At 32.3% G+C, this 26733-nt stretch overlaps 2 protein-coding genes across 2 annotated transcripts; both read right to left on the bottom strand.

Moving 5' to 3' along the window:
- Positions 1-1066: 1066 nt before the first annotated feature.
- On the bottom strand, positions 1067-3094 carry LOC115971670 (G-type lectin S-receptor-like serine/threonine-protein kinase CES101). The gene is made up of 5 exons (XM_031091676.1): positions 2771-3094; positions 2292-2502; positions 1948-2182; positions 1698-1845; positions 1067-1376 (listed from the first exon to the last, which is right to left on the bottom strand). The coding sequence occupies exons 1-5, from the start codon at positions 3092-3094 to the stop codon at positions 1068-1070; spliced, it is 1227 nt and encodes a 408-aa protein (XP_030947536.1). The 3' UTR covers position 1067.
- Positions 3095-4690: 1596 nt separating this feature from the next.
- On the bottom strand, positions 4691-7226 carry LOC115971669 (G-type lectin S-receptor-like serine/threonine-protein kinase At4g27290). Its single transcript, XM_031091675.1, has 3 exons — positions 5825-7226; positions 5572-5685; positions 4691-4731 (listed from the first exon to the last, which is right to left on the bottom strand). The coding sequence occupies exons 1-3, from the start codon at positions 7122-7124 to the stop codon at positions 4691-4693; spliced, it is 1455 nt and encodes a 484-aa protein (XP_030947535.1). The 5' UTR covers positions 7125-7226.
- Between the last annotated feature and the right edge of the window lie 19507 nt (positions 7227-26733).

Raw genomic sequence — 26733 nt, 5'->3', positions numbered from 1 at the left:
TTTGGCAGACTGACTGCATTGCTAGAATCTCACCTAAGGATGGTACTTTGCTTGGCTGGGTTCTTCTTCAAAATTTATAGGAAAATTTGGTACAAGCTGGGAATAATGGTATTGATGTTTTAAATGGCACAGCCTGGGATAGTGCTAAAAAGTGTATCTTAGTGACAGGAAAACATTGGCCAAAGCTTTATGAGATCAAGCTGCATCGAGTAAAGAAAAAAAACCAAGGAAAAGAAAAAGACTCAAAGTGGGAGATTAGTAAAATTTTAAGTGGTTGAAACCTGAGCAAAATTTTAGGATTACGTTGAGTTCTACTGGCTTCTGATGTGTAGTTATTTCATTATGATTGTAGAGCAATTCTTTTGTCCATTAAGAGTCTACCAAGAATTTTTCTTAGGAGGTGTTGTGGTGGTGGAGCAATGATGATGCCAAAGATGATTTTGATTTGAGGATTTAGGGTTGTAGGGATTTTGGAGAGGGGTTGATACCTGACACGCAAGAGAGAAAACTAGAAAAAAGAATACAAGTTTTGTTTTTAATTAATTGGGAAGGGGGGGGGGGGTTTGATCTTTGAAGTTTGTGCCACTTAGCAACGCATGTGCAAGTCATGTGCTTCATATTTCCATCCCACTTAACCGTAAAACTAATGGCTAGGTGCAAAGTGTAACGAATGTCATAGTTTAGGGTGCAAATTGTGCATTTGAATATTTTAGAGTGCAAAGTGTAATATGAAGCATAGTTTAGGGTGGTAAAGTGTAATTTTCCCTATTTTTATTCCAAAAATGGCATCTGTCTAGGCCTTGGCCTTGGCCTTTTTTAGGTGTCGACAGGCCCTCCTTCATATCAGTCCATGAATATCCTTATGCAATTATGCTAAAAACAGAAGAAAAAGAGGTATATAATGAAAGTAGGAGAAGCAGGAAGAAAAAGCTTTTAATGTAGGACTTGACAGACTACAACATGATAATGAGCCAATGATATTATAATATTATTTTTTATTTAAAACATACTTAGGTAACAAAACGAACAATTGAGGTATGATCACCAAAGTCTAAGACTCTAAATTGTTACCGAGCTTCCAAAATTGAGATTGTCACATTATTTAGAGAACAAATTTCTGGCTCTCTCTTAGATGAACCCAAATCCTCGATACCTCTGGCAAATGAAAATGCGGGTTTTTTTGGTGAAGGTAGAAGTGCAGGTTCCGTACTAAACATCGAGATCACATCTGATATGGTAGGCCTATCAGCTGCATTTTCTTGGACACAAAGGAATGCTATGTTTATATAACTCAAAAGGATATTTGCAGGAGGAGTATCTCCAAGGATTGGATCCATCAAATCCAACGACCTATTGCTTTTCCACAAATCCCACGCCTGAAGAAAATATAGCATCAAAATTAAAAGCAAGTGCATTTATGATGCTCTTAGCATAGTACACATCACAAATAAGAAGAATTGCAAACTGAATTAAAGGAGCATTAGAAATGATCTTGGGTAAAACACCGAAATGTAGCTACTTAGGTTTAGAGGAAACTCAATCTGACACTAGATATATAACTTTTAAATCAACATTACTGAATCAGAAGATAATCCTTTGAAAAGTCAAGAGATGGTATAATACACACATAGACTCAAATGGTTAAACACATTGTCTAAGCTTTTGTTAACTTAAAAGTAAGAGGGTCCATTACTCACATATCCAATAAGATTGATAGAGTCACTTTGATAGAAACCAGTATTCTTCTTGCCACTCAAGATCTCTAACAATAATACTCCAAAACTAAAGATGTCAGATTTAATTGAGAAGAGGCCTTCCATTGCATATTCTGGGGACATATAGCCACTGTATTTCATTGTAAAACTAACTAGTTAGTAGCTTCATTGTGAATACTTTGTATTTATTATTGATATTTGCTATAGATACATACTTATGAATTATACTTACTAAGTCCCCACTATTCGGTTGGTTGCTTGTGATCCATTCCCACAAAAAATTCTTGCCAATCCAAAATCTGATATCTTAGGATTCATTTCTTTATCCAGCAAGATATTGCTGGCCTTCAAATCTCTGTGAATGATTTGTAACCTGGAATACTGATGGAGGTAAAGAAGCCCTTGAGCAATCCCTTCAATGATGTGAGTTCGGGTTGCCCAATCTATTATCCTGTGTCTAATTGGATCTGTCTCAATACCACATATAGATAGTAAGATAGAAGATAGGAAATAATTGGTGGGCATAATGTAAGCAGATGAATTCTAAAGTAATTAAGATTGTGTTAAACTACATACCAAAAAGGAAATAATCTAAGCTTTTATTGGGCAAATATTCATAGATCAAAATCTTTTCATCTCTTTCAATGCAGCAGCCAAGTAGTTTCACAAGATTCTTGTGTTGGAGTTTGGCTATAAGCATTGCCTCATTTTTTAGCTCTTCCCATCCTTGTCCAGATTTTCTCGAAAGCCTTTTTACTGCTACTAATTGTCCATTCAGCAAGGATCCCTGAAAAGAATTCTTTTTAGTTTTTTATAAAACCTTGGGATGAATCCACATCAAACAATTATTATAGGTTGGATACTAGTGTTAGAGGTATTAGGCTTACAATATAATTAGGCCTCGCCCATGTATACCTAATACCTCTAACACCTAGCATCAGTTTCATGCAAGTATTAGGACATCAATATTTGTGTTAAAGGTTAGATTGTTGAATATTATATATTACTTCAGAATTTCTCTTCTAAGATCAATGGGGTTAGTTATTGAAACTTACTTTGTAAACAGGTCCAAAACCACCCTCTCCAAGTTTATTTGAGGCACTGAAGTAATTAGTAGCTGTAGATACACTAGAAAAACTGAAGAGTGGAAGCTCCATTTCCTTATTTCTATCTTTCCCAGCCCTCTTCTTGTTGATTAGTCCTCGTTGTATGGCCTTATTGCTGAAATCAAATGATATCAAGTCCTCCCCTGCTTGATCTAGAAGATAGTTCCAATTAGTCCAAGCTGTGTGGTCCTGTTTCTCAAAGCAAATTATAACAAATCCTCCCCTACTTAATCGTGAAGATGGTTCCTCTAATCTAATCCTAAAATGATTCATAAGATGTCGTCTTGGCTCAAATAATAACTGAGTTCTGTTACATGGTTGCAGAGGAATATATACATATAATTTCAAAAGCATTTAATTTTTTTGTTGAAATCCTTGATGAGTTCTTATGCCGGCAGCTGGAACTAAATGCGCTGCTTGAGCCCACATATATTTACTTGCTTGAGTGGGCCTCATCAGTCAGCAATACTTCGAACAACCACAAGTACATAATTTAACCCCTTTTTACATCAAATAAAATATATCAAGAGATTTACCAACACTCATATTTGCTTGTTATCTTTTAAATTTATCTTTTCGATTAGAATTAGACTCAATTGTGTATGCCTCATTATGTTAATGAAAGTAAGTTCCCTTCCAATGTTTTACTTTTCATGCAATTAGTTAATTGTAGTCTCAAGTTTTTGTTTTTGTTTTTGTTTTTGTTTTTGTTTTTGTTTTTGGGATAATTACAGAAAACCCACCTGAGGTTTGGCCCGTTTGCACTTTACCTACCCGTGGTTCAAAACTTATCACTTTGCCCACCTAAACCTCAATACGTTACCCATCCGTTACCCACCTCACCCTCAGACGTTAGAAAAACACCCTTTTATAAAAATAGAACATAACACAGTTCAAACACGAACCATCAAATCTTTTCCTCACAAACACTAGAACACAACATTTGTAAATATAGTTCAAAATTTTCAATTACGCACATCCAAAACCAATTAAATCCTCTGAATCCATACCAAAATCCCTCACATTTTTCAAACCCAAACTGTAATAAAAAAAGTTTTAGAACCCAATCATAGATTAAACAGAAAATAGAAACAAACCAAAGAGAGAAAAACAGCACCATTGTTTATCCTGCCGATGGTGGTGTTCAAGTGCTTCGACCTAAAGTTTGATGGTGGCTTGTATGGCAGCTTGGCTGTTGTGGCGGTGGCTCATAGTGGTGCTAACAGCAGCTATGGAGTTCAACTACCATTAGCAAGCCAAAATCAAATAAAACCCACAACCAAAAAGCAAAAAAAAAAAAAAAAAATTTTTTTTGAAACCCACGAAGCGTTGCCACACATTCCACCACCACCACTATTAGAACCCACAACTCAGCACCACCACCACGCCCACAATCCACAACCACCACAAGCCACAACCCATAACCCCATCATAATCAAATCATTATCAAACCCACAACCCAAAAGCAAAAAAAGAAAAAAAAAAAAAGAAAACCACTGCCGGCCGAGATGGAGGCCGAGATCGAGCTCCATTTTGGCCGAGACGGAGGCCGAGATCGAGATCCATTCTCTCTAAACCACCATCGGCCCTCTTCCTGGATCTGTTCCAAACCGCCGAGACGGAGGCTGAGACCGAGACGGATGCGAGAACGAAGGAAATCAGATGAACCCACAACCAAAACCACAAAAATCAGATGAACCCACAACCAAAACCACAAAAAAAATGAAACCCATGAAGCAAGAATGAAGGAAAATGAAACCCATCGCTGTGCTTTGGTTAAGGAAGCTTTTCTGGGAACGAAGGGCTATGTGGGTCGAGTCCTTTGCCTGCTTGTTCGTTCACCAATACATCTCCAGTGACTGCATTGGCTCAGACGGTGCCATTGAACCCGAGCTCATTACCAGAAGCGCCTGTAATGAGTGAAGCAAAAGGAAAATTGTCTTCGAAGAAAGGGTTAAGCACTGGTGTGATTGTGGCTGTTGTGATAGTTGGGCTGTTGTGATTGTTGGCCTGTTGTGAAATTGTTGATATTGTTATGGATTAAAAATAATTTCTTTGAGTCATTTGATTGGTGTTTTGTTCCTCCACTTTGTTCTTATTAAAGTTCATGAGGAATGAAAAATCCTAGCTTTTGATTCTTGTTATATTTGTTTTAGCCTAAAAATGTGTTTTTCTAACGGCAAATGGAGAGGTGGGTTACGGAAGGCTAACAGAACTAACTTTAGGTGGGTAAAGTGATAAGTTTTGAACCACGGGTAGGTAAAGTGCAAACGGGCCAAACCTCAGGTGGGTTTGCTGTAATTATCCCTTTTTTTTTTTTTTTTTGCAACTATGAATACTTCGAATTAGAATAGAGCATACCGACTTAGCCTTGAAAATGCTTGTTTTAAGTTCTTCACTTAGTCCTACTTATCGTATCAAAAGTAACTTAGCCCTTGAGGATAGAATGAGACATAGCCTCGAAGTACAAAATTTTCTATCAAATAAACACACTTGTAGCAAGTACTAGAAGTGATTCAAGGTTGCACAAAATCCTGGTCTAGTGGCATGGTTTGACTTGCATAACTCTTTCAAAAAAACTGGTTTAGTGACGCAGTTTGACTTTCCCATAAAAAAGAAAGAAAAAAAAAAAGGGCTATACATCACAACTTTTCTTGTTCAATGATCTTATTAGCTGCTTTGTACATTTATTTGTACATTTATAGAAGTTATATCAAAGAACCTTGGTAAAATGACTTGCGTAATATTACCTCTGGAGTCTGACCTCTTACAAATGCAGTAAAGAATCAATAGTACTCCAAAAGCTACGGCAATGGCAACCACAACTATCATTATCACCTTCATCTTTTGCTTGTTTTTCACCTCTTTTTGATTGGATTTGCAGTAGAAAAGCAAAAACAGTTTAGTTTAGTAATGCAATAAAACTGACGGAAATAAAGATTTTAGCTTCAATGGCATGTCAAAATATGAATTAAAGAGCAACGAAGACTATAGGCACATTACCTTTCTCTGATGCAGACATTCGAACATATACATTCTGACTATCAACATCCATCCTGTTATTAGCTGCGATCTGTCTAATATCAATTAGATCCCCAAACCACATGGCACAACCACTTATTCCGTATCTGATATTTGAGTTTGTAAAAGCCGTACAATTACAGTTGTTCAAACATTTGTCTCTACATTCCTCAAAATCCATGCTTTCTTCCACCCAAGAATTCGTAGAATCTGGCAATTTGAGTCCAACAAATTTAACAAACGCAATTTTATCTTTATCCTGGCAGCTCAATTGCTTGCTGCGTTCACATCCCTTATTCCACTCTTCTGGGTTCCATGTTTGTAGTGATTTAGGCTTGAATCCTTCTACACATTGACAGACAGGGGACTCACCCATGATACAATTTCCATAAGCACCACATAAATTATAAGTGTCACATTTGTCTCTTGGCAAATATAATAACATGCTCCATTTGTTTTTTTCTTCAACCCATATGTAGCGCTCGTACTGTGATTGGCTCAAAACTGCTCTTGTGATTATAGATTCTTGAATCATATCAAACTTGAAGTAAACCTCATCTTTGTTGTAGACATAAGTGAAGCTATAATCCTGGGTGGACTTCAAATCTGGCATACCACTGAAAAAAAGGCCATTCCATGGGCCGGACCGGAAGTACTTCTGGGAGCCGGTCTTCATGACAAATTCAGGGTAATTATGAAGTTCAATCCCCCAGCTCAGTTCCCCAGGTGAGGGGTCATCTGGACTCTTCCATGAAGATAGATGCCGATTCAGGCCAATCCTCAAGTCCCATCCAAGCTTCATCCCAGGTAGCCACGTATCAGAAGGATAGTCAAAGCTTTGCCACAAATAGCGTCCTGGGTTTCCTTCATTCTCTTCTCTTAATACTAGATTTCCAGAATCTAAAAGCTCAACAATTGGACTCCCTACCTCTTTTGTTGAGTTTGCCAACCAAGCAACAGTCGTATTCTGGCTAAGAAGAACAAGGCTACCTGAACTGTTTAACATCAACACCCCAGACAAGTCGCTAATTGGGTTAAGTCGGTTTGCTACCCAAACAACTGTTTTAACTGTGATATTGTTGTACCAAATTCCCAAGTAACGGTTAGTGGAATTACCGGGACTGAAGAACCCCAGGGCAAAGCCTCCATCTTTAGAGACCAAGGTTGTCTTCTCTATGTCACTAAGGAATTGGGATTTAGTAATGCTATCAGTAGCATCCGAGAATACAAATAATAAAATAAGCAAATTGGAACTCAACACCACAAAAGTAAAGATGTCCATTGCATGCCGGTCCTAAATCTCCTAACTAACCCATAGTTTTGAAAACTAGACCAAACTGCCCAGTCCAATCCGTTTAATCGAGAATCGGTCAATAATTCGGTTCGGTTATAACTAAAAATCGAAAATCAATAAAAAATCAGGAATAATTAGGAACCGACCGGTTCAACTGTAAAAACCTGGAGTCAGTAATGTCACATCCCAAACCCGATACCCGGATTTATGATCATGACCGGCATGTTAATATCAAGCTTAAACTTGATATTAACAAGAACTAACTTAAACTTTTACAATACTTTTACAAAAGCATTCCCCTTTCTTTTCATTCTTGTTTCTTTACTTCTTGAGATATAACTTTTCACTTGACATTCAGAGCATCTACGTTGTACTCAAAGAATAACATAATCTACCAGTTATTCAAATTCCACACTTTCACATAATATATCTCTTAATACTTTAAGGTACCACTTTCTTTAGATCCTAAAATACCTAATACTGCAAAGCTAAACATCAAATTGCTAATTTGGGATCTATACTTTTAAACTAAAACTAGTTCCTTCCAAAACTCGACTAAGGCTCCCTCTGCTCCAAACTAAAACCTGTTGACTGAAAGAGTGGAAGGAGTTAGCTCAGTAAGGGTAAGATACATAAGAATTTAATAAGAATGCATGTAAATCAAATCATTTCATTTTATAAATGTTCAGATAGGAGAACATCTTTTCATGTATAGTATTTTATACTATTTATAATAATAACTTATACGCTCTTCGTAAGAAAATAATTGTTCTCCCTTTTCTTATCAGAATAATATTACCAAAACCTTTAGGATATTTCTTTCATTTCTTATGAAGTCACCAAATATAATATTGATTGTTTAGAATCATATTCATACATATATATATATATACATATATATATTCTCATTACAAAATAATCATTTTAATTTTAATTAGATAATTGGTAACTTTGTCTTAAACTAGAAACATCTTAACTAATAAGAAAACTTTTCTTTATAAACTTCTTCTCGTAAAATATTATAACTTTCATACTCATGAAACTTAACATTTCATAAAGAACAGATATCTGATAACTTTTTAACATAAACTTGTATTTTCATCAGAAACTTTATCTTTATGGAACACTAAAACCTTTCCATCAGGTTCTTTATCTTTTAAGCACAACAGAACTTCAGAAATTTTTATCTTTAAATAACAGCTTTTCTATGCATCATAAATTTATTCTTTTCATGGGAGCTTTCAACTTTTCGTAATACATTTAAAAAGAATTATTCTCTTATAATTAATAACATAATATAGTTGTTCATAACATATTGGTTTAGTCCATATCTGATAAGTCTGTACTTATTTGGGAGGTTTCTAGCACCATTGTGCTAGGCATCCAGCATTCCCCACAATGCCAGGTATTCCTGGGATCACATCATAATACATATCTTCAATCATGGGGGTAGGTTGGCATCCTCCACAAGTTGGCCGTTACCAACAAGGGCGGGTACAGCAGAGCTAGTCCCACTTTTAATAGTCAATCATATAACATTTTCCATGGAAAGCTAATAGTTAACCTCTACTGGCTGAGTTCAAATCACCAGAGGACATAACCCGAAAACATTTCATACTTATACATCATACTAAAATTCATAGTTTGCATTACATTTCACAATAATAGCATTTCCATTGTTTTCTTTAAACATCATGTTCGTGGAATTAGTAATAGCATCAATATGCTTAAATCATATACATAAGGTTTCGAAAGCTTACGAACATATCTTTATCTAAAACATGATTACATGTCATATCTCTAATCAAAATCATTTTTAATGCATAATACACTTTAAAATAACCTCATGACTTACCAAATGCTCATATAACTTATCCTTATCTGAAAGCAGAGAAACCGAGAGCCTAAAGTTGAAGAAGCTCAGACTTGGGGCTGGTAACACCTAAACCAAATATTAAAACTTATTATTATTAATTATTCCTTATCATAAACTTACACATTCATCTCAAAACCTATATCTTAGAACCAAAGAAATCCTAATCCCACCTCAACGAGGTTCTCACAGACATATTATGAACGCATTAACAAATGATGTACCAAACTAAAGAAAAACCATCACTCTCATATTTATATCATATCTCTAGAGGAGCCAACTTCATATAAAAATGTGCTTGAGATTAAGGCAATAATGCATGCATAAACATAAACCCTTTTAAGCATGGTCATATAACCATATACACTCATATGGCAACATGAAAAAGCAGTAAAATGGTTTAGAACCCTCCTTTGAGTACTAAAACTTGAACCAAGTTACACAAAATTAATCTATGATACCGATATACCAAAAGAAAAGCATATTAAATTATAGCTCAAAACATTTACCCTAACTTTAGAATTAAATCCTCAAAGTCAGAGTTGTCATTTACTGTTTACTGCTTATTTCAGCAGCACATGCCTCATTTTTAAAATACAAATGGGCTATCTAAACACATCCAATCTTCATGAAATTTTATAAAGAAACTCCTTTGGATTTTTAGTAAATATCATATCAATTTTGGAGTCAAATCATGAAACCATGATTTACTAAAAATCATACAAGATAACATACTCAAATCTGTCCTGACAGAATTTCATGCAAATTAGAAATTAAACCATTATTTTTATATTGATCCAAATGCTGTGAGACCACTTCCAAAACAACCAAATGTGTCTTACCATTCGTAAGAACTACTCCTAGCATCATAATTCACTGTATATAATTTAATACATAATTTATCATGTGTAAACACAGAATCTGTCACAGTGACAGCTTTGCAATATTTTCTTGTAAATTCACAAATAATTATCAAACAATGGTATTTTCATATGGGGATTTTTATATACTCATTAGACATGTTAGAAAACACTTACATATAGTCATTTAACCATTTATAGCAAAATTAAATACAAAAAAAATCCCACCAGTAACAGCAAAAGTACTCACTCTAACTTTATCTTACTTCCTTAATCATATACAATCATTAATTAGTAAAAACCCTAATCTACTTTCAACAAATCACCAACACAGTTTCAAAGCTTCTTAAAACACTATATATATATATATATAGACTTACAAGTTCACAATTTCCTAATTTCACAAACCACAAATACCTTTACTAAAAATTCCATGAAGAAATAATGTATTCTAAGATGAGAGTAGCTAGAACCCTTATCAAGTTTCTGGTTCTTGAGAGGAAAATAGGAATAGAATCACTCTTGCATGAAAGGATCTCCCTTTTCTAGTGGCTGGACCCGAAAATATGAGAGGTAGAGAGCTTAAGAGGGTAGTTTCTTTGAGAGAGTATGAAGAATAAATTATATGGAGATTTATTTTCCTTTTGAGGTGTTGACCCATGGGTTTGAGAGAAGACTCAAGAGAGCTTTTAGCTCTTTCCTTAAGAGAAAAGAGAGCAAAGTGAGGTGAGAAAATTCTGATTTGTGTGGTCCTGTGGGAAGAGAGAGGCTTCTTGGATGCTCTAGTTACTTTGACAAAGTCAAAGAAGAGATTAGGTAGAGCTTACTCATTGCATGGCCGGCCAAGTCTTGGTCTTTGGGGTTTAAGGGGATGACATGTGTCAACATGCATGATGCTTTGGCATTATATGTGTTGAATTTCCATTGGTTGCATGTGTGGGTGGAAATCTACCATAACATCTTATGCATCATGCTTAATTAAAACACCAACTATGTATCTAATAACTCAAACCACTTAATATAATTTTGTACATAGTATATATATATATATATATATATATATATAAAATACAAATAGCCATTCAATTATTTATAATCTTTACAATTCTTATTCAATGTATTATAAAATAATATGTTTATTAAATACTCTTATATTAATTATAAAAAGAAAGTGGCTTAAAATAGTAATTAACCACTCACACATAGTTTAATTATAAAGTTGGGTTGGGGTGTTACAAGTATGGTTGAACTGGTTATTGGCCGGTTAGTTTATAAACCAAAACTAACCTAAAAACGCTCACACCTCTCTCAGTCTCTCTCTCACTCTTATTTTTTTCCCCTCAAAGCTAGCTTTGCTGTGATCCTACCCATGCGTCACAAAACTTTAGTGAAAGAGGGAAAACATACCTATAGACACAGTGAAAGAAAGACTTGGGCTTATTTGGATTTGGAGAGGAGAGACCACAATCAATACAAATATTCACCTCAATCCATTTGAAATCGTGTGGCCAGATATTTTACTTTTTTTTTTTCCTTAAAGAATCAGGTAACAGAGTATTGATTTTTGACTTTAGTGAAGTGTTGCTTTTGTGAAGAGTGGCAGCATTGTAGTAGTGAAGTGTTGCTTTTTATATTCATGAATCAAAACCTAGCCATATGAGATCATTTAATCCCCACTATCCAATCTTTAATGTGATCCACCTGTCAATATGCCACAGTGAGAGAAAGACGTGGGCTTATTTGGATTTGGAGAGGAGAGACCACGATCAATACATAGATTCGCCTCAATCCATTTGAAACCGTGTGGCTAGATATTTTACTTTTTTTTTTCTTCTTAAAGAATTAGATAACATAGGATTGATTTTTTTACTTTAGTGAAGTGTTGCTTTTGTGAAGAGTGGTGGCATTGTAGTAGTGAAGTGTTGCTTTTTATACTCATGAATCAAAACCTAGCCATATGAGATCATTTAATCCCCACCATACAATCTTTAATGTGATCCACCTGTCAATATGCCACCTTATTTTCAATATTCTTACTTCTTAGAGCATCCACAGCAGTGGAGCTAAATTTTTAGCTTTTTAGCACCACAAAAAGTCACTTTATCTATTTTACATTCTCACATCCAATACTAGTGGTTTTATTTTAGCTTTTAACACAATAAAATAATATAAATACTACAATAAAATAATATTTCATTCAACCACCAAAACACAACTACAACCACCATCAAAACCATAGAAATCACTACACAGAGACACGAAGAGAGGAAAAGTAGTGTGAACGTAATATGAAATGCAGAAGAAAGAATAAAAAAAAAAAGAAAAGTAGCGTGAATACAAAATAAAAAAATAAAAATTTTTTACCTTTCAGCTACAATGCACAGCCAAAAATAGCTATGCATTGTAGCTGTGGAGCCAAAAAATATTGCTTTGGCTCCACTATTGCAGGGTACATTTTGAGTTTTAGTGGTGCTAAAAATAGCTATATAGCTATTTAGCACCACTATTGCTAGTGCTCTTAGGCACGTGCAGCACTAATAGATCTCAGTATTAGAGCATCCACATCAGTGGATGTAAAATTTCTGTCTATTTTGCAAAAAAATATACTTTTTCTATTTTACACACTCACTTTTATAAAACACTCAGATCAATTTATCTATTCTACCATCTATTTTATTTAAATAATAACATTTCTTTAATTTTTTATTATATCAAACAAACAACTACCCACATGGCCCCACCCACCTCTTTCTTTCTTTTTCTCGCGCCAACCCTATCTTTTTCTCTGAACCATCTCCTTCTTTCTTGTTTTTCTTTTCCTTCTTCCTTCTTCTCTTTATTCTTTCTTCTTTTTCTTTAGCAGATCTCTTAAACTTAAACCAACCTCACCGCCGCCATTATCACACCGCCGCCAATAACCCAAGTTAGCCCCAATTGCAGCAACTCACCACTGCCACCTCCAATCTGGATGTAGTACTGCATGGTCCTCACTTGACCTCATCTTGGTTTTGGTTAATTTTGGAGTTTGATTTCATCTAGTTCTTGCTAATTCTATGATGGGTGATTGCTAGTTTTAGTTTTTGGATTTTTGTATTATGATGGGTTATTGCTAATTTTAATTTTTGGGTTTTTGTATTTGGGTGGTACCACCTTGATCTGTGGTTGAGGCTGGGTAGGGGTGATTTTGTGATTTTGTTGTTGGAAGAAGATAGAGATCGATGGTTGAGGCTAGGGCAAGGGTGATTTTGTGATTTTATTGTGAGAAGAAGACAAAGGGGAAGAGCATGAGGAAGGGGGAGAGAGAAAAAAAGAAGAATAAAAAAATCATTTGCACATGAACAGTAACCATGCAGATATGCACGGTTACTTTAGCAGTTTTGTATATTTGCACACTTTTGCAAACACTGATGTGGGTGTTTTTCTTTTTTTGTTAAAATGTGCAAAATTGAGTACTTTTTGTATTTTGCAAACTTTTGCAACCACTAATGTAGTTGCTCTTATCATGCATCACAATTTATGTACTACTATCTTGGTGGCTTTTAAAAATGTGTGAACGTATATGGTAGATTATTTTTAATATTTAAATAATACTAGTAAGTTGCCTGTGTGATGCACGGATAATTTTATAATATCTTATGTAAAACAGTTTTGAATAATGTTGTACATAAATTATAAAGAAAAAGTAATCTAAATTAGAGTAAAGAAACATATACATTTTGAGATATTAAAAATTGGTTTAGTAGCTTCATTGAATATTTGTAACCTTCTTAAGGTAAGATTATTATTTTTTTAAATCATGAAACCAAAAATAAATGCAAAAGAGTAACAGGACCATAAAATAAACTAATTTGTGTTGTGTTCACATATTTCATACTATGAAATAAAAATATACCCAACTCTCTAACTATCTTCCACTCATCGATAATGCGACATTAAGATATGGTGTGGGCAAGTGTGTATACATGTGTCTTAAAATGATTTAAAATTAAATCATGGTAGAATATGACTTTATATTGCGCACCAAATATTCTCTCTACTTATATACCCAAAACAAAAACTAACTAACCAAATTACCTAACCTAAATCATATTTAAGCTCCAAATTTAAAAAGAAAAAAAGATTACCCGTAGGGGTTTCGATGTCTTGATGGCAGTGGGAGGTCAGTATAATGGAGGTGGTGACCCCTCAAATTCCTCTTTCTCTCTCTTTCAAATGTTTTGTTAGTCTCAGGTCTTTTATTTTGGTAATATATAGTGAAATAGTACCTTTTATTTAACAATCCACAACATTTTTATGTCTCTCTGTCTCTCTCTAGAGTCTTATCTCGTTAGTTATTACTATTAGCCCTTACCCTTTTTTTATTTTTTTTTAATACTAAAACAGTGGGTATGCTAAAAGACATGAAGAATAGTGAAAGGTGTGGTGTAAGCTTAGGAAATTAATGAGATATTAATGAGATAATAGTAAAATAAGATAATGTGAACTTTTGGGTAAAAAAAAAAAAAAAAAAAAAAACTTAATGAAAGAGGTAAAAAAAGGCTAAATGCAAAATTAGAGTACCACTTGGTAGGACTTCATACACTCTCGCATGTGATCTTTAAGAGAGAGACATTTTGTAACAACTTTTATTCTACAATATTCCTCCAAATTTTTTTTTTTTTACTCATTCTTTGAACTGAATAATTATAATGGTTATGTGTGTGCAATTTATAATTGTTGTTTCACTGCATATTTATAGCCTTCTCAAGGTAAGATTAATTTTTCACCCTAAAAAAAAATGTAAGATTAATTTTTTTTTTAAATCATGAAACAAAAAATAAATGCAAAAGAGTAACAGAACCATGAAAATCAAATAATTTGTGTTGTGTTCACATATTTAATACTATGAAATAAAAGTATGTCCAACTCTCTCATTGTCTTCCACTCATTGATAGTACGACATTAAAACATAGTGTGGGCAAGTGTGTATGCACGTGTCTTATAGATGATTTAAAACCATAGTAGAATATGGTTTTACATTGCGTACCAAATATTCTCTCTATTTATATACCCAAAACAAAAACTATCCAACTAAATTACCCAAACCTAAATCATATTTAATCCCATAATTTAAAAAAAAAAAAAATACCCGTAGGGGTTTCGATGTCTTGATGGTGGTGGGAGGCCAATATGACGAAGGTGACGTCCCCTCAAATTTCTCTTTCTCTCTCTTTCAAATGTTTTGTAAGTCTCAGATCTTTTATAGTGAAACAATGCATTTTGATTTTGTAGTGAAACAATGTGTTTTATTTAACAATCCACAACATTTTTATTTCTCTCTATCTCTTTCCAAGGCCTTATCTGGTTAGTTATTACTATTAATCCTTAATTATTATTTTTTTGCTTTTTTAAAAAATATTAAAATGGTGGGTATGCTAGAAGACACGAAAAAGAGAGAAATGTGTGATGTAAGCTTAGGCAATTAATGAAAGACTAATTAGATAACAGTAAAATAAGTTAATATAAACTTTTGGGTAATAGTAAAAAAAACTTAATGAAAGAGGTAAAAAAAATGTTAAATGCAAAATTAGAGCGTCACTTGGCAAGATCTCACGCACTCCCGCATGAAATCCCTGCTTATATATATATATATTGATGATTATTCCTTTATAACTTCTAATCACTAATCAACATGAGTCTCAAAAAACTTTGTGATAGGACTTTATCATACGTACAAAATAAGTATAGATTTTTTTATCTTTTTTTTTTTTAAAGGATATTGCTATTGTGTTCATCCTTATAAGAATTTAAGCATAGATTAAATTTTCATTTTTTTGACAATTTTTCTTTGATTCCTTTATAATTTATATATTGTGTTGGTTTAAATGAATTTTTTCTCAAACTTTCAGAGGATGGACTTTAGATAAGATGTTCAACTTTTATACGCCAAGTTTTGACTATAAGTCTTGTACATGGAACAAATAGAGATAAGAAATTAAGAATATGGTCCATTTTGGTTGGCCTTAGCTTGATTTGTCTAGACATCAATTTTCTCTCTTGCCAAAAGTTTGACTTATTTTAGGTGGAAGTTTCCTTGATTATTACTTGTATACAAAATTCCAGGATCATTAAATCGGAATAGGTCCCTTACTAACCTAACCAATTGGAATAGGATGAAATTTCTTCCCATCCACACTAAACGTTGTGTACACTCCAAAATTTTTCTGCATCTCATAATGATACGTTGTTGATAGGTGTCATCCAAGTCCAACATGATTGAGAGTTGTAATTGAGACTATGGCCCAGAAACTTTACTATTCAATACTTTGCGAGAAAAATTAAACACTCATTTGATGTAACAGGAGACTATGGAATTTGACATTGTATACACTGGGGTTTGTTCTTGATGTTGTGAAATTGTTGTAGACACTAACAACTCTAGTTTGATTAGTTGGCAAGTCATGTTCTTTAATCGTGAAAATTTTACAATGGAAAACTTTTGTATTCCTACAATAAATGTTTTAGAGAGAAAATTGTTAGCCCCCTCATCCCATTGGGACCCCCTATTTATACAAAGGAAAACGGGTCCAATATTCCTAAGTGTGACTTAGTTACATGGAATTTTTATGCAAATGTGCCTAGATTTCTTTTAAAAATTTAATTATAATTTTAAACTCTAATTTAGTGATTTTTATATGATTTTTGTGGTTTGATTTTGATTCACATATTAGCCAAAAGAAACAAAGGTAAAGCTATTAAAGAAATCTGTACTTTCAGATTAGCAATTACAGATGGCTAATGTTGCATTGTCATTTGTGGTTGTGATATGAATAAGCAGTATGTTGTTTAGGCGACTGATTAAGGCAAAGCAATTAACCATATTAAAAGGGATTAACAACTTTTTCTTTTTCCTTTACCATTTGTGGTATGTATATGCCTTTTTCACATATGCTCAACTGAAGTCCCATTAGGATTTCCCTTAATTATGATAAACATTTTTTTTAAAGAAGTTTTATATTTATTAATTGATATATATATATATATATATATTTATTTATTTATATGTCGAGGGCCATGTAGCTGAATTGGAACCTCCCCATACACAAAGTGACTGGCCTTTTAGGGAGAAAATGTTCAAATTGCGGAAGTCAAGGAAATAGGTACAAGTTGCGGGATTAGCAGCATATTGTAATTATTTCTATAAAATAAAATAAAATAAAAATAAAAGAAAAAAAAAATAGATATAGAGATATATATTGTTTTCCTTGAGCTAAAGCAGTTGCGATGGAAGTGTGGAGTGGATGGTTTTTTTTTTTTTGGTCCTTAAGTATTTTGGATTGTTTCAAATGAGTAATGGCTCCTCTCAGTCTCCTAAATTTTTTGGTTTATTGATTTTGCTATCTATAACTTTGATTCTTCTTTACCTAATAAAGTTTAGAATTTTCTGTAAGTAAATTTTTTCTTCAAGAAAATGAATAGAAATCTCTCTTCATGTTCATGCTCATGTTGATGTTCATATTTGTATCTTTTGCAATACTCAATCATTTTGTGAATTATCAATTGTAGTTAAGAAAAAAAGTATAAACACAATACTATTCAATTAAACTAAAGTGAAAAATTAAATCTATTAGATTAAAAAAATGGACATGAAAATGAAAATTTAACAAAAAATTTCTTAAATAGAATTAAAATAATTTTTACTTAGTATTGTTTACCAAGCAATCATGTACTAACAAACAACATTCCAATCATTACGTGTATAACGGGGTGATGAAATGGTTGTTTAATTTAATTAAGAAATGTTATCTAGCTAATAGAAATTAAAAAAATACAATAACTTTCTTGCGTAGTCATGAATTATACCTTTACGTATATCTTATGCATTTTATGAGTTTTATTTTATATAAATGTATTTCATAAAATTAACAAAATTTATCATAAAACCCTTCATTTATTTTTTAAAATCACTACATAAAAATAAAAGAAGCTTTTTTCCCAAAAAAATGTTCTTCAATCATAATATTTACCAAAAAAAATGGTGCAACGCACAGGCCAATAACCAGTCTATATATATAATTAAAGCCAAAACTGAGAGAAAATCCAATTAGATTCCAATTGTTGTCTAATTTTTTGTATGTGTCCAATTTAAGGTTTTTTTTTTTTTTTAAATGATTTCAAATACCAATGGACTCACCATTCCAAATATATTGCAATATACTAACTTTTTTATTATTATTATTTTTTTATTTTTTATGAGATAGTGGCTCCTAAAAAAGGGCATATATGAGACTGTGATTTCATGAACAACATGTAATTTTAAATAGACTGATGGTAGGTTGCCATACACACACACACACACATAGCCAAAACTAAGAGAAAATTTAATTAAATTCTAAATTGAAGTCTAATTTTGCGCCACGTGTCTCATCTAATTTTTAAATTTGTGTGTCAAGTGAATTATTAGATGCAAAAATCAAAGAGTCTAAATTCAATTAGATTCTAAATTGAATTTTAATTGGAGTTCAATTTTACGCCATGTATCCCATCTAATATTTTAATTTTTGTAGCAAGTAAATTATTTCATACAAAAACCGAAGAGTCTAGATCCAATAGATTCTAAATCATATATATATATATATATATAATTGTGATTGTGATTGTTTTTAAATGTACATGTGTATATGCACAGGGTTACACACTACTCTTATTAAATGAAAATATCAATTTTTAAACACAAAATAGAAAAATAATTAGGAAATTGATTTCTTACCTTGTTGACATGACACTAATTATATTCATTATCATGTTAGTTTACAAGATTTTTATAATATAATTGGTAATAACTTTAACTTCTTAAAAAAAATGATAATGTAAAAAATTGACATTTGACTTTTTATTATTATTTAATTTTCATTTTAAAATTAGGTAAATAGTATTTTTTTTAGATGATGTTTATGAGCACTTTAACTAAAAATTCAAGACTTAGACCCCATTTGGTTGCTGAGAAAGCAAAGGAAAAGAAAAGAAAAGAAAATTTCAATTTCTGCTAATAAAATGACATCTCATTTACTTATGGAGATGCAATTAATATATTTTCAAATATTTTATTTTATTTTCTAATTAAGGACACATGATAATTCAAAGGATAGCTTAGATGGCATAAAAATATTATTTTGATATTAATGTTAGGTACATCAATTCTTTTCATGTACTACTTAATAATAAGGATTATTTTGACACAATACCAAAAGTTTCGAAACAAAATTGACACCTTTAAGATGTTAAAGACCATTTTAATACATAGTACAAGTGTTAAAGACTAAAACGGTAATTAAACATGTTTTTTACATATTTTTATTAAAGATTAAATTCTATAAGGATGTGGTTTAAAACCCAAGTTTTTCACCCTCCAATTCCAACATGCCACATCATCTTATCACGTATTAAAGAATAAGAACAACCACACTCAATCAATTATAATGCTCATCAGAAAATCCAACCAAATTGGGAATTTATTAATATGTTATTAATTGTGGTATGGTGTACTGAGTTTTAAGTAAAAATTTTATCTAACATCTCTTATTGGATGGTGTAAAACATGAATTTTACACCCCATTCTTACCAAATTCAAACTCATTTTATTAATATCCTCAAAACACTTTTTTTTTATTAGCTGAATTTGGAAATTAATATCCTGTTTTGTTGTAAGGGAGATGAAAAGGAAAGAAGGGAGGAAAAAGTAAGGGAAGGGAAAGGGAAGAAGAGAGAGTTGTACATAGAAGGATTGCATTAAACAATTTCTTCAAAAGAAAGGTCTTCTTTGAAAAAATAATGGGACCGTCTGAAGGATTGTGTTAAGAACATTTCTAGAACACAAACTTTTCTCAAAATTATGGGTTGTGAGGAAAGTATGAAACTTCTTCGAAAAAGAAAAAAAAAGTATGAAATATTGGTAAATCGATCAAATTGTGTATTCTCACTTTTTAATAGAAAACTAAAAAGTGAAAATACTTGGGACCATCACAACATGTATTAATATAAAAAAACTTAATAAAAGAGGTAAAAAAAAAGGCTAAATACAAAGTTAGAGCACCACTTGGCAAGACCTCATACACTCCTGCATGAGGTCTCTACTTATATATATATATATATATATTGATTGATTGATTTGCTAATATTGATTTGCTTATATATATATAGTTGATGTCCCGTGCAATGCACAGGTACCGTATAAATTTATTTTTAAATATTTTATTAAAAACTATATATTTTTTATATGAAATTATCTTTATGACCATGCATAATATTTATTATTAATATTGCTACCTTTACCATGGAAAAATCTCTCCCAACTTCGTCTACCATTGCTCCTAACCAAGAATTACCTTCCTCCTTTGATTGAAGCATCTAAATCCAAATCTCTCCCTTTGCAACTCAATGCTGCAATGAGCAACTTATTATCATCATAAATCAGAACTCCTGCTTTTTGCTTTATTCTTAAAAAATAGCCCCATCAAAGTTTATTTTGAAGGACAACTCTTAAGGAGGTTGCTATTTATATTTGATTGGACAAATGTGTAGAGATAAATAATTATATTACCTAATCCATTGAATCTGACTCCTACAATTCTACATTGAACTTAGTTCTTGAAGGACAATGGTTAAGTAGGTTGATATTTATGCTTAACTGGTTAAATGTGTAGAGACAAACAATCATATTATTCAATTCATTGAATCTAACTCTTGCAAATTTGCATTGAACTTTGTATTTATGAAGAAAAAAGTAAATAGAAAAGTTATCGTTGACTCTATCTAAAGCATTTAAAGTAATAAAGGCAAATTAAAGATTAAAGTTGATTGGCTAATATAAAACATCAGCCCATTGTTTGGAATTCAATGGGAAGAGCATAATTTTTGTTATACTCTTGATTGCATATGTATCAATTGTTGCCGAAGAAACTAAATATGAGTAAGCTAATATTATAATTCAAATCAATAGTAAAAAACAAAAATGAATAAAAACATTTTTGAATATGGCTTAATGCATTCTCACATTCATGGAATGACAAATCAATAGATACTAATTTAATTGATTACACTAATTATATTTTTAATCTATTAGAGTATGTTGCAAATTTTCAATAACATAAGCTCTTGTTGAATAAAATCTCTCTAATAAAACAACTTACATATCTCAAGATATGACACTACCAAGCCGCCCTTGATGGTTCTTCCTGCCAAAATCGATCTTGAGCACAAAAACTTCAAAACTAAAAATTAAAAATATTAGTTACAATGTAAAAAGATTAGACTACATGCATTTTCATAATTTTAAGAAATGCTTTTTTTAAATTGTTTTTGGCCATTTAGTAACTTTAGCTCAATGAAGTAAATGTCGGCATACTTAATTTATTTATAGTAGATATATGCTTGTGTGGTTTCTCCTAAAGCATATATCTTTTTGCAATCATCAAATTATTCATGGTGGCTAAAACTTTTTAAACCTAAAATGAAAATGAAGCACATAATAACCTCAATTTTAATATATCTTTATGAAAGTTACTCTTTTGAATGTATAAGATCAACCAACAAACACAATAGAATCAAATTGTGTATAATGAAATTGAAGCATTGGCTTAACACCTATACTAACTTGAAAACCCAAAAGGAAAAATGGATCAAGAAAACAACAGTTAGGCTCATTCCATTAAAGTTGAAATGATAGATCCTTCAACACATTGAGCAATACATTGATGAGTTTAGAAAGTTTTATATCTATCAAAAACAAAATGTAGAAACACAAATAATTTTTTTTTTTAAACCCATAAGTTTGTTATGCTTAAAATTAACCCCAAAAAAAAAAAAAAAAAAATTGACAATCCTAATCTATTATCAAAACTTGATAAAAATCATAATTAGCAAATAAAAAATGGCATAAAGAGTATCCTTTTATATGACTATATCACTTTATAAAGCCCCAAGCCCCAAATGCCCATAAGAATGATAATTAGCAAACAAAAAGTATAAGTAAAAGAGCATCTTAGTATCAATTTATATTTTTTTAAAAAGATTTACAATATTGAACCACGACCATTATGACATGAAGCAAGTGGAAGATGAGCATTATTGTTGTTTATTATCCGAGGTGAATAAACATATGCTTTTTTGGAAGATTCATGTGTTTTTAAATAATCTAAATGCTATTTTAGTTTGTGCAAATTATAGAACATAGAATTGGTAATTTAGCAACATAGGCATAGGAGAAGGCATGTAGTGGTTTAGGAAGAGTAGGCATTTAGTTATAAGGGAAGAGGAGTAGGCATAAACATAAGAAAACCTTTGGATGGAGGAATAAGGAAAACAAAGAGTTTTTGATGATTAACATCCCTCTATCTTATCTATTTGTCTTATTTATTACTAATTAAAATCTATTGAGTTTAGTAAATAACTAATGTGGCATCTAATAAGTGTAATAAATTAAGAATTGTGTATTTTATTTTTTATTTTTTAAAATTCAATTATCTTTTTAAAGAGAGTGCCACTTGGCAAAACTTCATACTCTCCCACATAAAGTCTCTGCTTATATATATATATATATATATATATATATTGATTTATTATAAAAATTGGGCATAAAATTATTAACATTATTAAAATTATAAAAACTTATTAACATTATCAAACTTAAATATACAGATAACCAATTAGCTACACTTTATATTTCTATAATTTAAAAATAAATAATTTAATTATTTATGACGTCATCGGTTCGACCATTGATTCGACCCCGATCGGACCATAAAACTGATAACTAGTCTCTTTTTTAGTCTTTAATCGTACCAGTTTTTAAAACCATGCATGAAAGTTATGAAAATAAAAAAATAAAAAACTGAGACATGGAAATCATGCATTCACCAAGCAAGTGGTTGTTTGGTCGCATTAAAAATGCGGATGGACTAGAACACTTTAAAAATTATTTGCTTGTTAGAAAATTCCACATTTTTTTTTTAATTCTCGTATGCAAATGCCGCCCTTTTTTTTTGTAGTTCGCGGTTTGTCCTGAGCATTTAGCACATGGATGTGGAAGGTCGAAAATGTGATTGAGAGGTGGACACCGCACAGTTTGAAATTGTAATATTGTATGGTAGGATTAATTAACATTTCTTGATAGAGTAGTACTAGGGACATATAATATAACACAATTTTATGTCACAATTTGTCATGTGACGGGTTGTGATTGGTAAAGGTGTTATTTTTTTTTTTGTCTTTTTTTTTTATACCCAATCTTCATTCCAGGTAAATAGGCACTGGAAGGAAAATCGAAGCTCTGCCACAAGATTTTTGAGTTTACCTCTTAAAACAAGGTTTCCCGAATCCAATAGCGTAGCACTTGCAGTTGCATTGCCATTAGATGACATGTTGGATACCGAGTAAGACAACTGACCATCCGCAATCATGAGATTCCCATCATTACTAATAGTGAGAACTGCAGAAGAATTGACAATAGGGTGATTTCGGTTGGCTTCCTATGTGACAGTTTGCTGTGGAGTTTCCAGGACGAAAGAATCCTAGTTCAAATTTTGCGTCAGCTAATACTATAGTTTCCGTAATTGTAATAGATTGTCCTTGCGATATAGTATCTCCGGCAGCATGAGAGGAGTGAAAGAAGGGGCATAATACTAATAGCATCAGCAGGAACACAAGACGAGTAGACTTACAAGTTAAAATATCCATGCTACTCACAAGCAATCGATGCAAGGTCATCAAAGCTTGTTCAAGCATCAACTTGTTATAAGCGCAATTCCAGCTCCTATAGTGATTTTTCATATGTTTGACTCAGACCTTGAGTCGTCACACAGTTTCTAGCGAAAGACTTTAACTCTAGGCATATTTTTCTTTGTTTAATTAATTTTCACTTGGCTATTAGAAGTTTCGGTGGGGGACAAGTTTGTTAAATTACCGATTGTTTCAAAAGCTATTGGGATATGGTAAATTTAATCATTTAACCATATATTTCTAACACTCCCCCTCACGTGTGGGTCAAAACTATCTTTTAATAGGTGAGACCCAACACGTGGGAATTTAAATGGAAGGTAGAGTAGAGGAGACAAGGATCGAATTCAAGATCTCTGATACCATGTTAAATTATCGATTGTCCCAAAAGCTTAAGCTATTGGGATATGGTAAATTTAATCATTTAACCACATATTTCTAACAAAGTCCACCTAATACAATAGACTACTAGAGCCAATTTGGTCTTTTACTAAGTTTTTCTGATTTCCTATAGATAACCATTTGAAAATGTATAAATTTAAGGAGGCAAAGTATCATTATCTTTTTATACACCATTTGTTGTGTTCCAAATAATATTATCACAAATATTAGCAATCCAAAATAATAATCACACACAAGAATACAAAATTTACGTAGAAAACCCTTTCTCTTTGAAGGGAAAAACCACGGGACAAACTCCGAATAATTTCACTATTATCAAATCAATTACAATAATTCTTGTGTATGTCTCAAGCCCAAAGAAAAATCTCTCTTATTTTTTCTTTACTCTCACACACACTAATTATCTCTCTCAAAGGCGGTAATACTTTGCTCTCCTTTTAATTTTCTTCTCCATGCATAGTTATCTTTCTTGGTTGTCTTCTTTCTATAAACGGCTTCCGCTTGGAAGCTCTCTTTGTCCTTGTTTGGCAATCCTTGTTGCTACTCTCACCTTTGCTCTTTTTGCGGCAATCCTTTTTCTCTATTCTTCAATATGCGGTCCACACTTATTCAGCACAAACCATATTTATATATAACCTAGCCTCACACCACAATTCCAATACAAGTCAAATAACGAGTCTTTCAACCATTAGCCACGAACTCTTATTTCAAAGAGGATGAGTTCTTTTGCTTTCCTAGGAGTTCACTGACTCCTAATTCTACGTGAAGTAGAATTCTTGATACAAGCCCATTCAGCTTTCAGGTGGGGTGGACCCACAACACCATTTTCATTGGCATTGTCGAGAACACTCCTCAGAAAACATCTCTCTTATTGTCTCTCTACCATCAATTTATATTAGTGCATTTAGATTGTGCAACTCTTAAAGTATAGTTTTTAAAAATTCGGGAGCATTTCTAAGTTTTGATTAGGGTCCGTTTTGCCTTGCACGGTAATCAAGGCCATCCGGCCTAGGCCATTATCTAGGACACCCTAATAGAGGAAGGCACTGAAAGGGTTGAACGAGAGAGAGAGAGAGAGAGAGTGCTTGCTCACTCCCAAGTGCAGGAGATCGTAGCAATATATTTCTCAAAGTACCGAGGTCGAACTACAAGGAGCAGGGTAAATTCAAAGATAATATAATTAAATAACAATTTGAGTGAAGAAGAAAAATACTTTTGCTTGGTTGTTGTTAACAAGAATAATAATAAAAACTGATTTTAATCAATAATGTAAATACTAAGGCATCCGGGTGTTTCCCTATATCGATATGAAATTTTTTGTGATCTAAGAAAATATCTATTTCATAATTGATTGTTCTTATACAATTAAAAACTTATGATTCAGTTGAACTGAGACAATTCAAGAACGCATGATAACCTCGATTGATAATGCGGTTAGAAAAGTTTTCAGAAAAACCCATTCACTTTAGATCCTGATTTCTATTTGAAACTATTAGAAATTTATCTAAACAATAAGAAAAACATGATTGAACTTATTGAAAGCATGGAAGAACTAATACATCAAAAGAAATCTAATTAAACAATCAAATATGTCGTTGATAAAATCCTAGAAAGAATTACATTAAATATTCATACTGTATAGAATAAACATAACCCCTAGTCCTAGCAAAGAGTTTAGGCTGCCATTAGAGAAAGAAAAATACAAGGTTTTCTCTGCCAAAATTCGTTCTACCAGCCTCCCTTCAAAACCCTATTGTCTAAGTGTCCAAAGAAAATAAAACATTTACTATTTTAATTTCCGTCCAGGTTTACAGTGGTAACTTGTGAGTTAATTTCGGCATTCAAAAATTGAGAATTTCGAAAAACTCAAAACTGAAAAGTTGTAGATATTTAAGTCACGGTTCCAACCCATCTGGCCTTGTGTCAATTGGATTTTTGAGGAGAGAGATACGCTCAAAATACTGATCAGAGCTCAAATCAGATTTTTCCTTTTCAGATTTTGCTTCTTTGATTTCTTTCCTTATTTGAAGCTTCCAATCATGGTAGACGATCCAAGCACTCCAGCTGCACCTCCTTAGACATTTAAGCATGCTCCTTTAGCTCCACTTTAATTCTAGTTTGGCCTCCATTCTCTCACAAATTCTTGTAAACTCATCTTTCTCACATGATTTCCTGAAAGTAGAAAATTACACGCAATGAATAGCATCTTATTCAAGAAATTATGTAAAGATAAATAATAGGGACTAATGCAAATCATGGCTTAATTGTACAAATTAAGCATAATAATAAGGAGGTAACGCCTATATAAATATATAACAAGTATACATTTTAAGGCGTTATCACATAGAGAGAGAGAGAGAGAGAGAGAGAGAGAGAGAGAGATATGAATTATATTAATAGGTGGCTTTATTGTTAAAGAGCGTCTAAAATAAATTGTTGTCACCAATTACAATAAGTAATTCAATTACTTAGTTATTATTTTGTAGTTGTTGAAGTGCCACCAAACACATTCTTTTCCACATTAGTTTGTAAGCTTCTTGTAGTACTTTTAGCATTTTCCAAAATAAAAATAAATATGCATGTATATTTATATTAATAGTTGTGTGCGCCAATAGGGGGGCTGTTGGGCCTGACCTTACTTAGGCTCACAACTTATTTGTAAAGTGGGTTTAGGATTTTCTACTTTGGGTTATTCTCAACACAGAGACTC

The sequence above is a fragment of the Quercus lobata genome, chromosome 12 (assembly GCF_001633185.2).
Source record: "Quercus lobata isolate SW786 chromosome 12, ValleyOak3.0 Primary Assembly, whole genome shotgun sequence".
Classification (NCBI taxonomy): Eukaryota; Viridiplantae; Streptophyta; class Magnoliopsida; order Fagales; family Fagaceae; genus Quercus; species Quercus lobata.
Note: the sequence above shows the minus strand (reverse complement) of the source record. Positions and strands in the feature narration are given on the sequence as shown.

What these genes read in the sequence shown, in the direction of transcription:
- LOC115971670 (XM_031091676.1), bottom strand. Translation starts at nt 3,094, where the DNA reads ATGAATCATTTTAGGATTAGATTAGAGGAACCATCTTCACGATTAAGT. An exon ending in GTTTTGGACCTGTTTACAAA is followed by an intron (nt 2,503 to 2,770) that starts GTAAGTTTCAAT and finishes AATTCTTTTCAG; the next exon opens with GGATCCTTGCTGAATGGACA. An exon ending in CTTAGATTATTTCCTTTTTG is followed by an intron (nt 2,183 to 2,291) that starts GTATGTAGTTTA and finishes GTATTGAGACAG; the next exon opens with ATCCAATTAGACACAGGATA.
- LOC115971669 (XM_031091675.1), bottom strand. Translation starts at nt 7,124, where the DNA reads ATGGACATCTTTACTTTTGTGGTGTTGAGTTCCAATTTGCTTATTTTA. An exon ending in AATGTCTGCATCAGAGAAAG is followed by an intron (nt 5,686 to 5,824) that starts GTAATGTGCCTA and finishes CCAATCAAAAAG; the next exon opens with AGGTGAAAAACAAGCAAAAG. An exon ending in TAAGAGGTCAGACTCCAGAG is followed by an intron (nt 4,732 to 5,571) that starts GTAATATTACGC and finishes CACTCATTACAG; the next exon opens with GCGCTTCTGGTAATGAGCTC.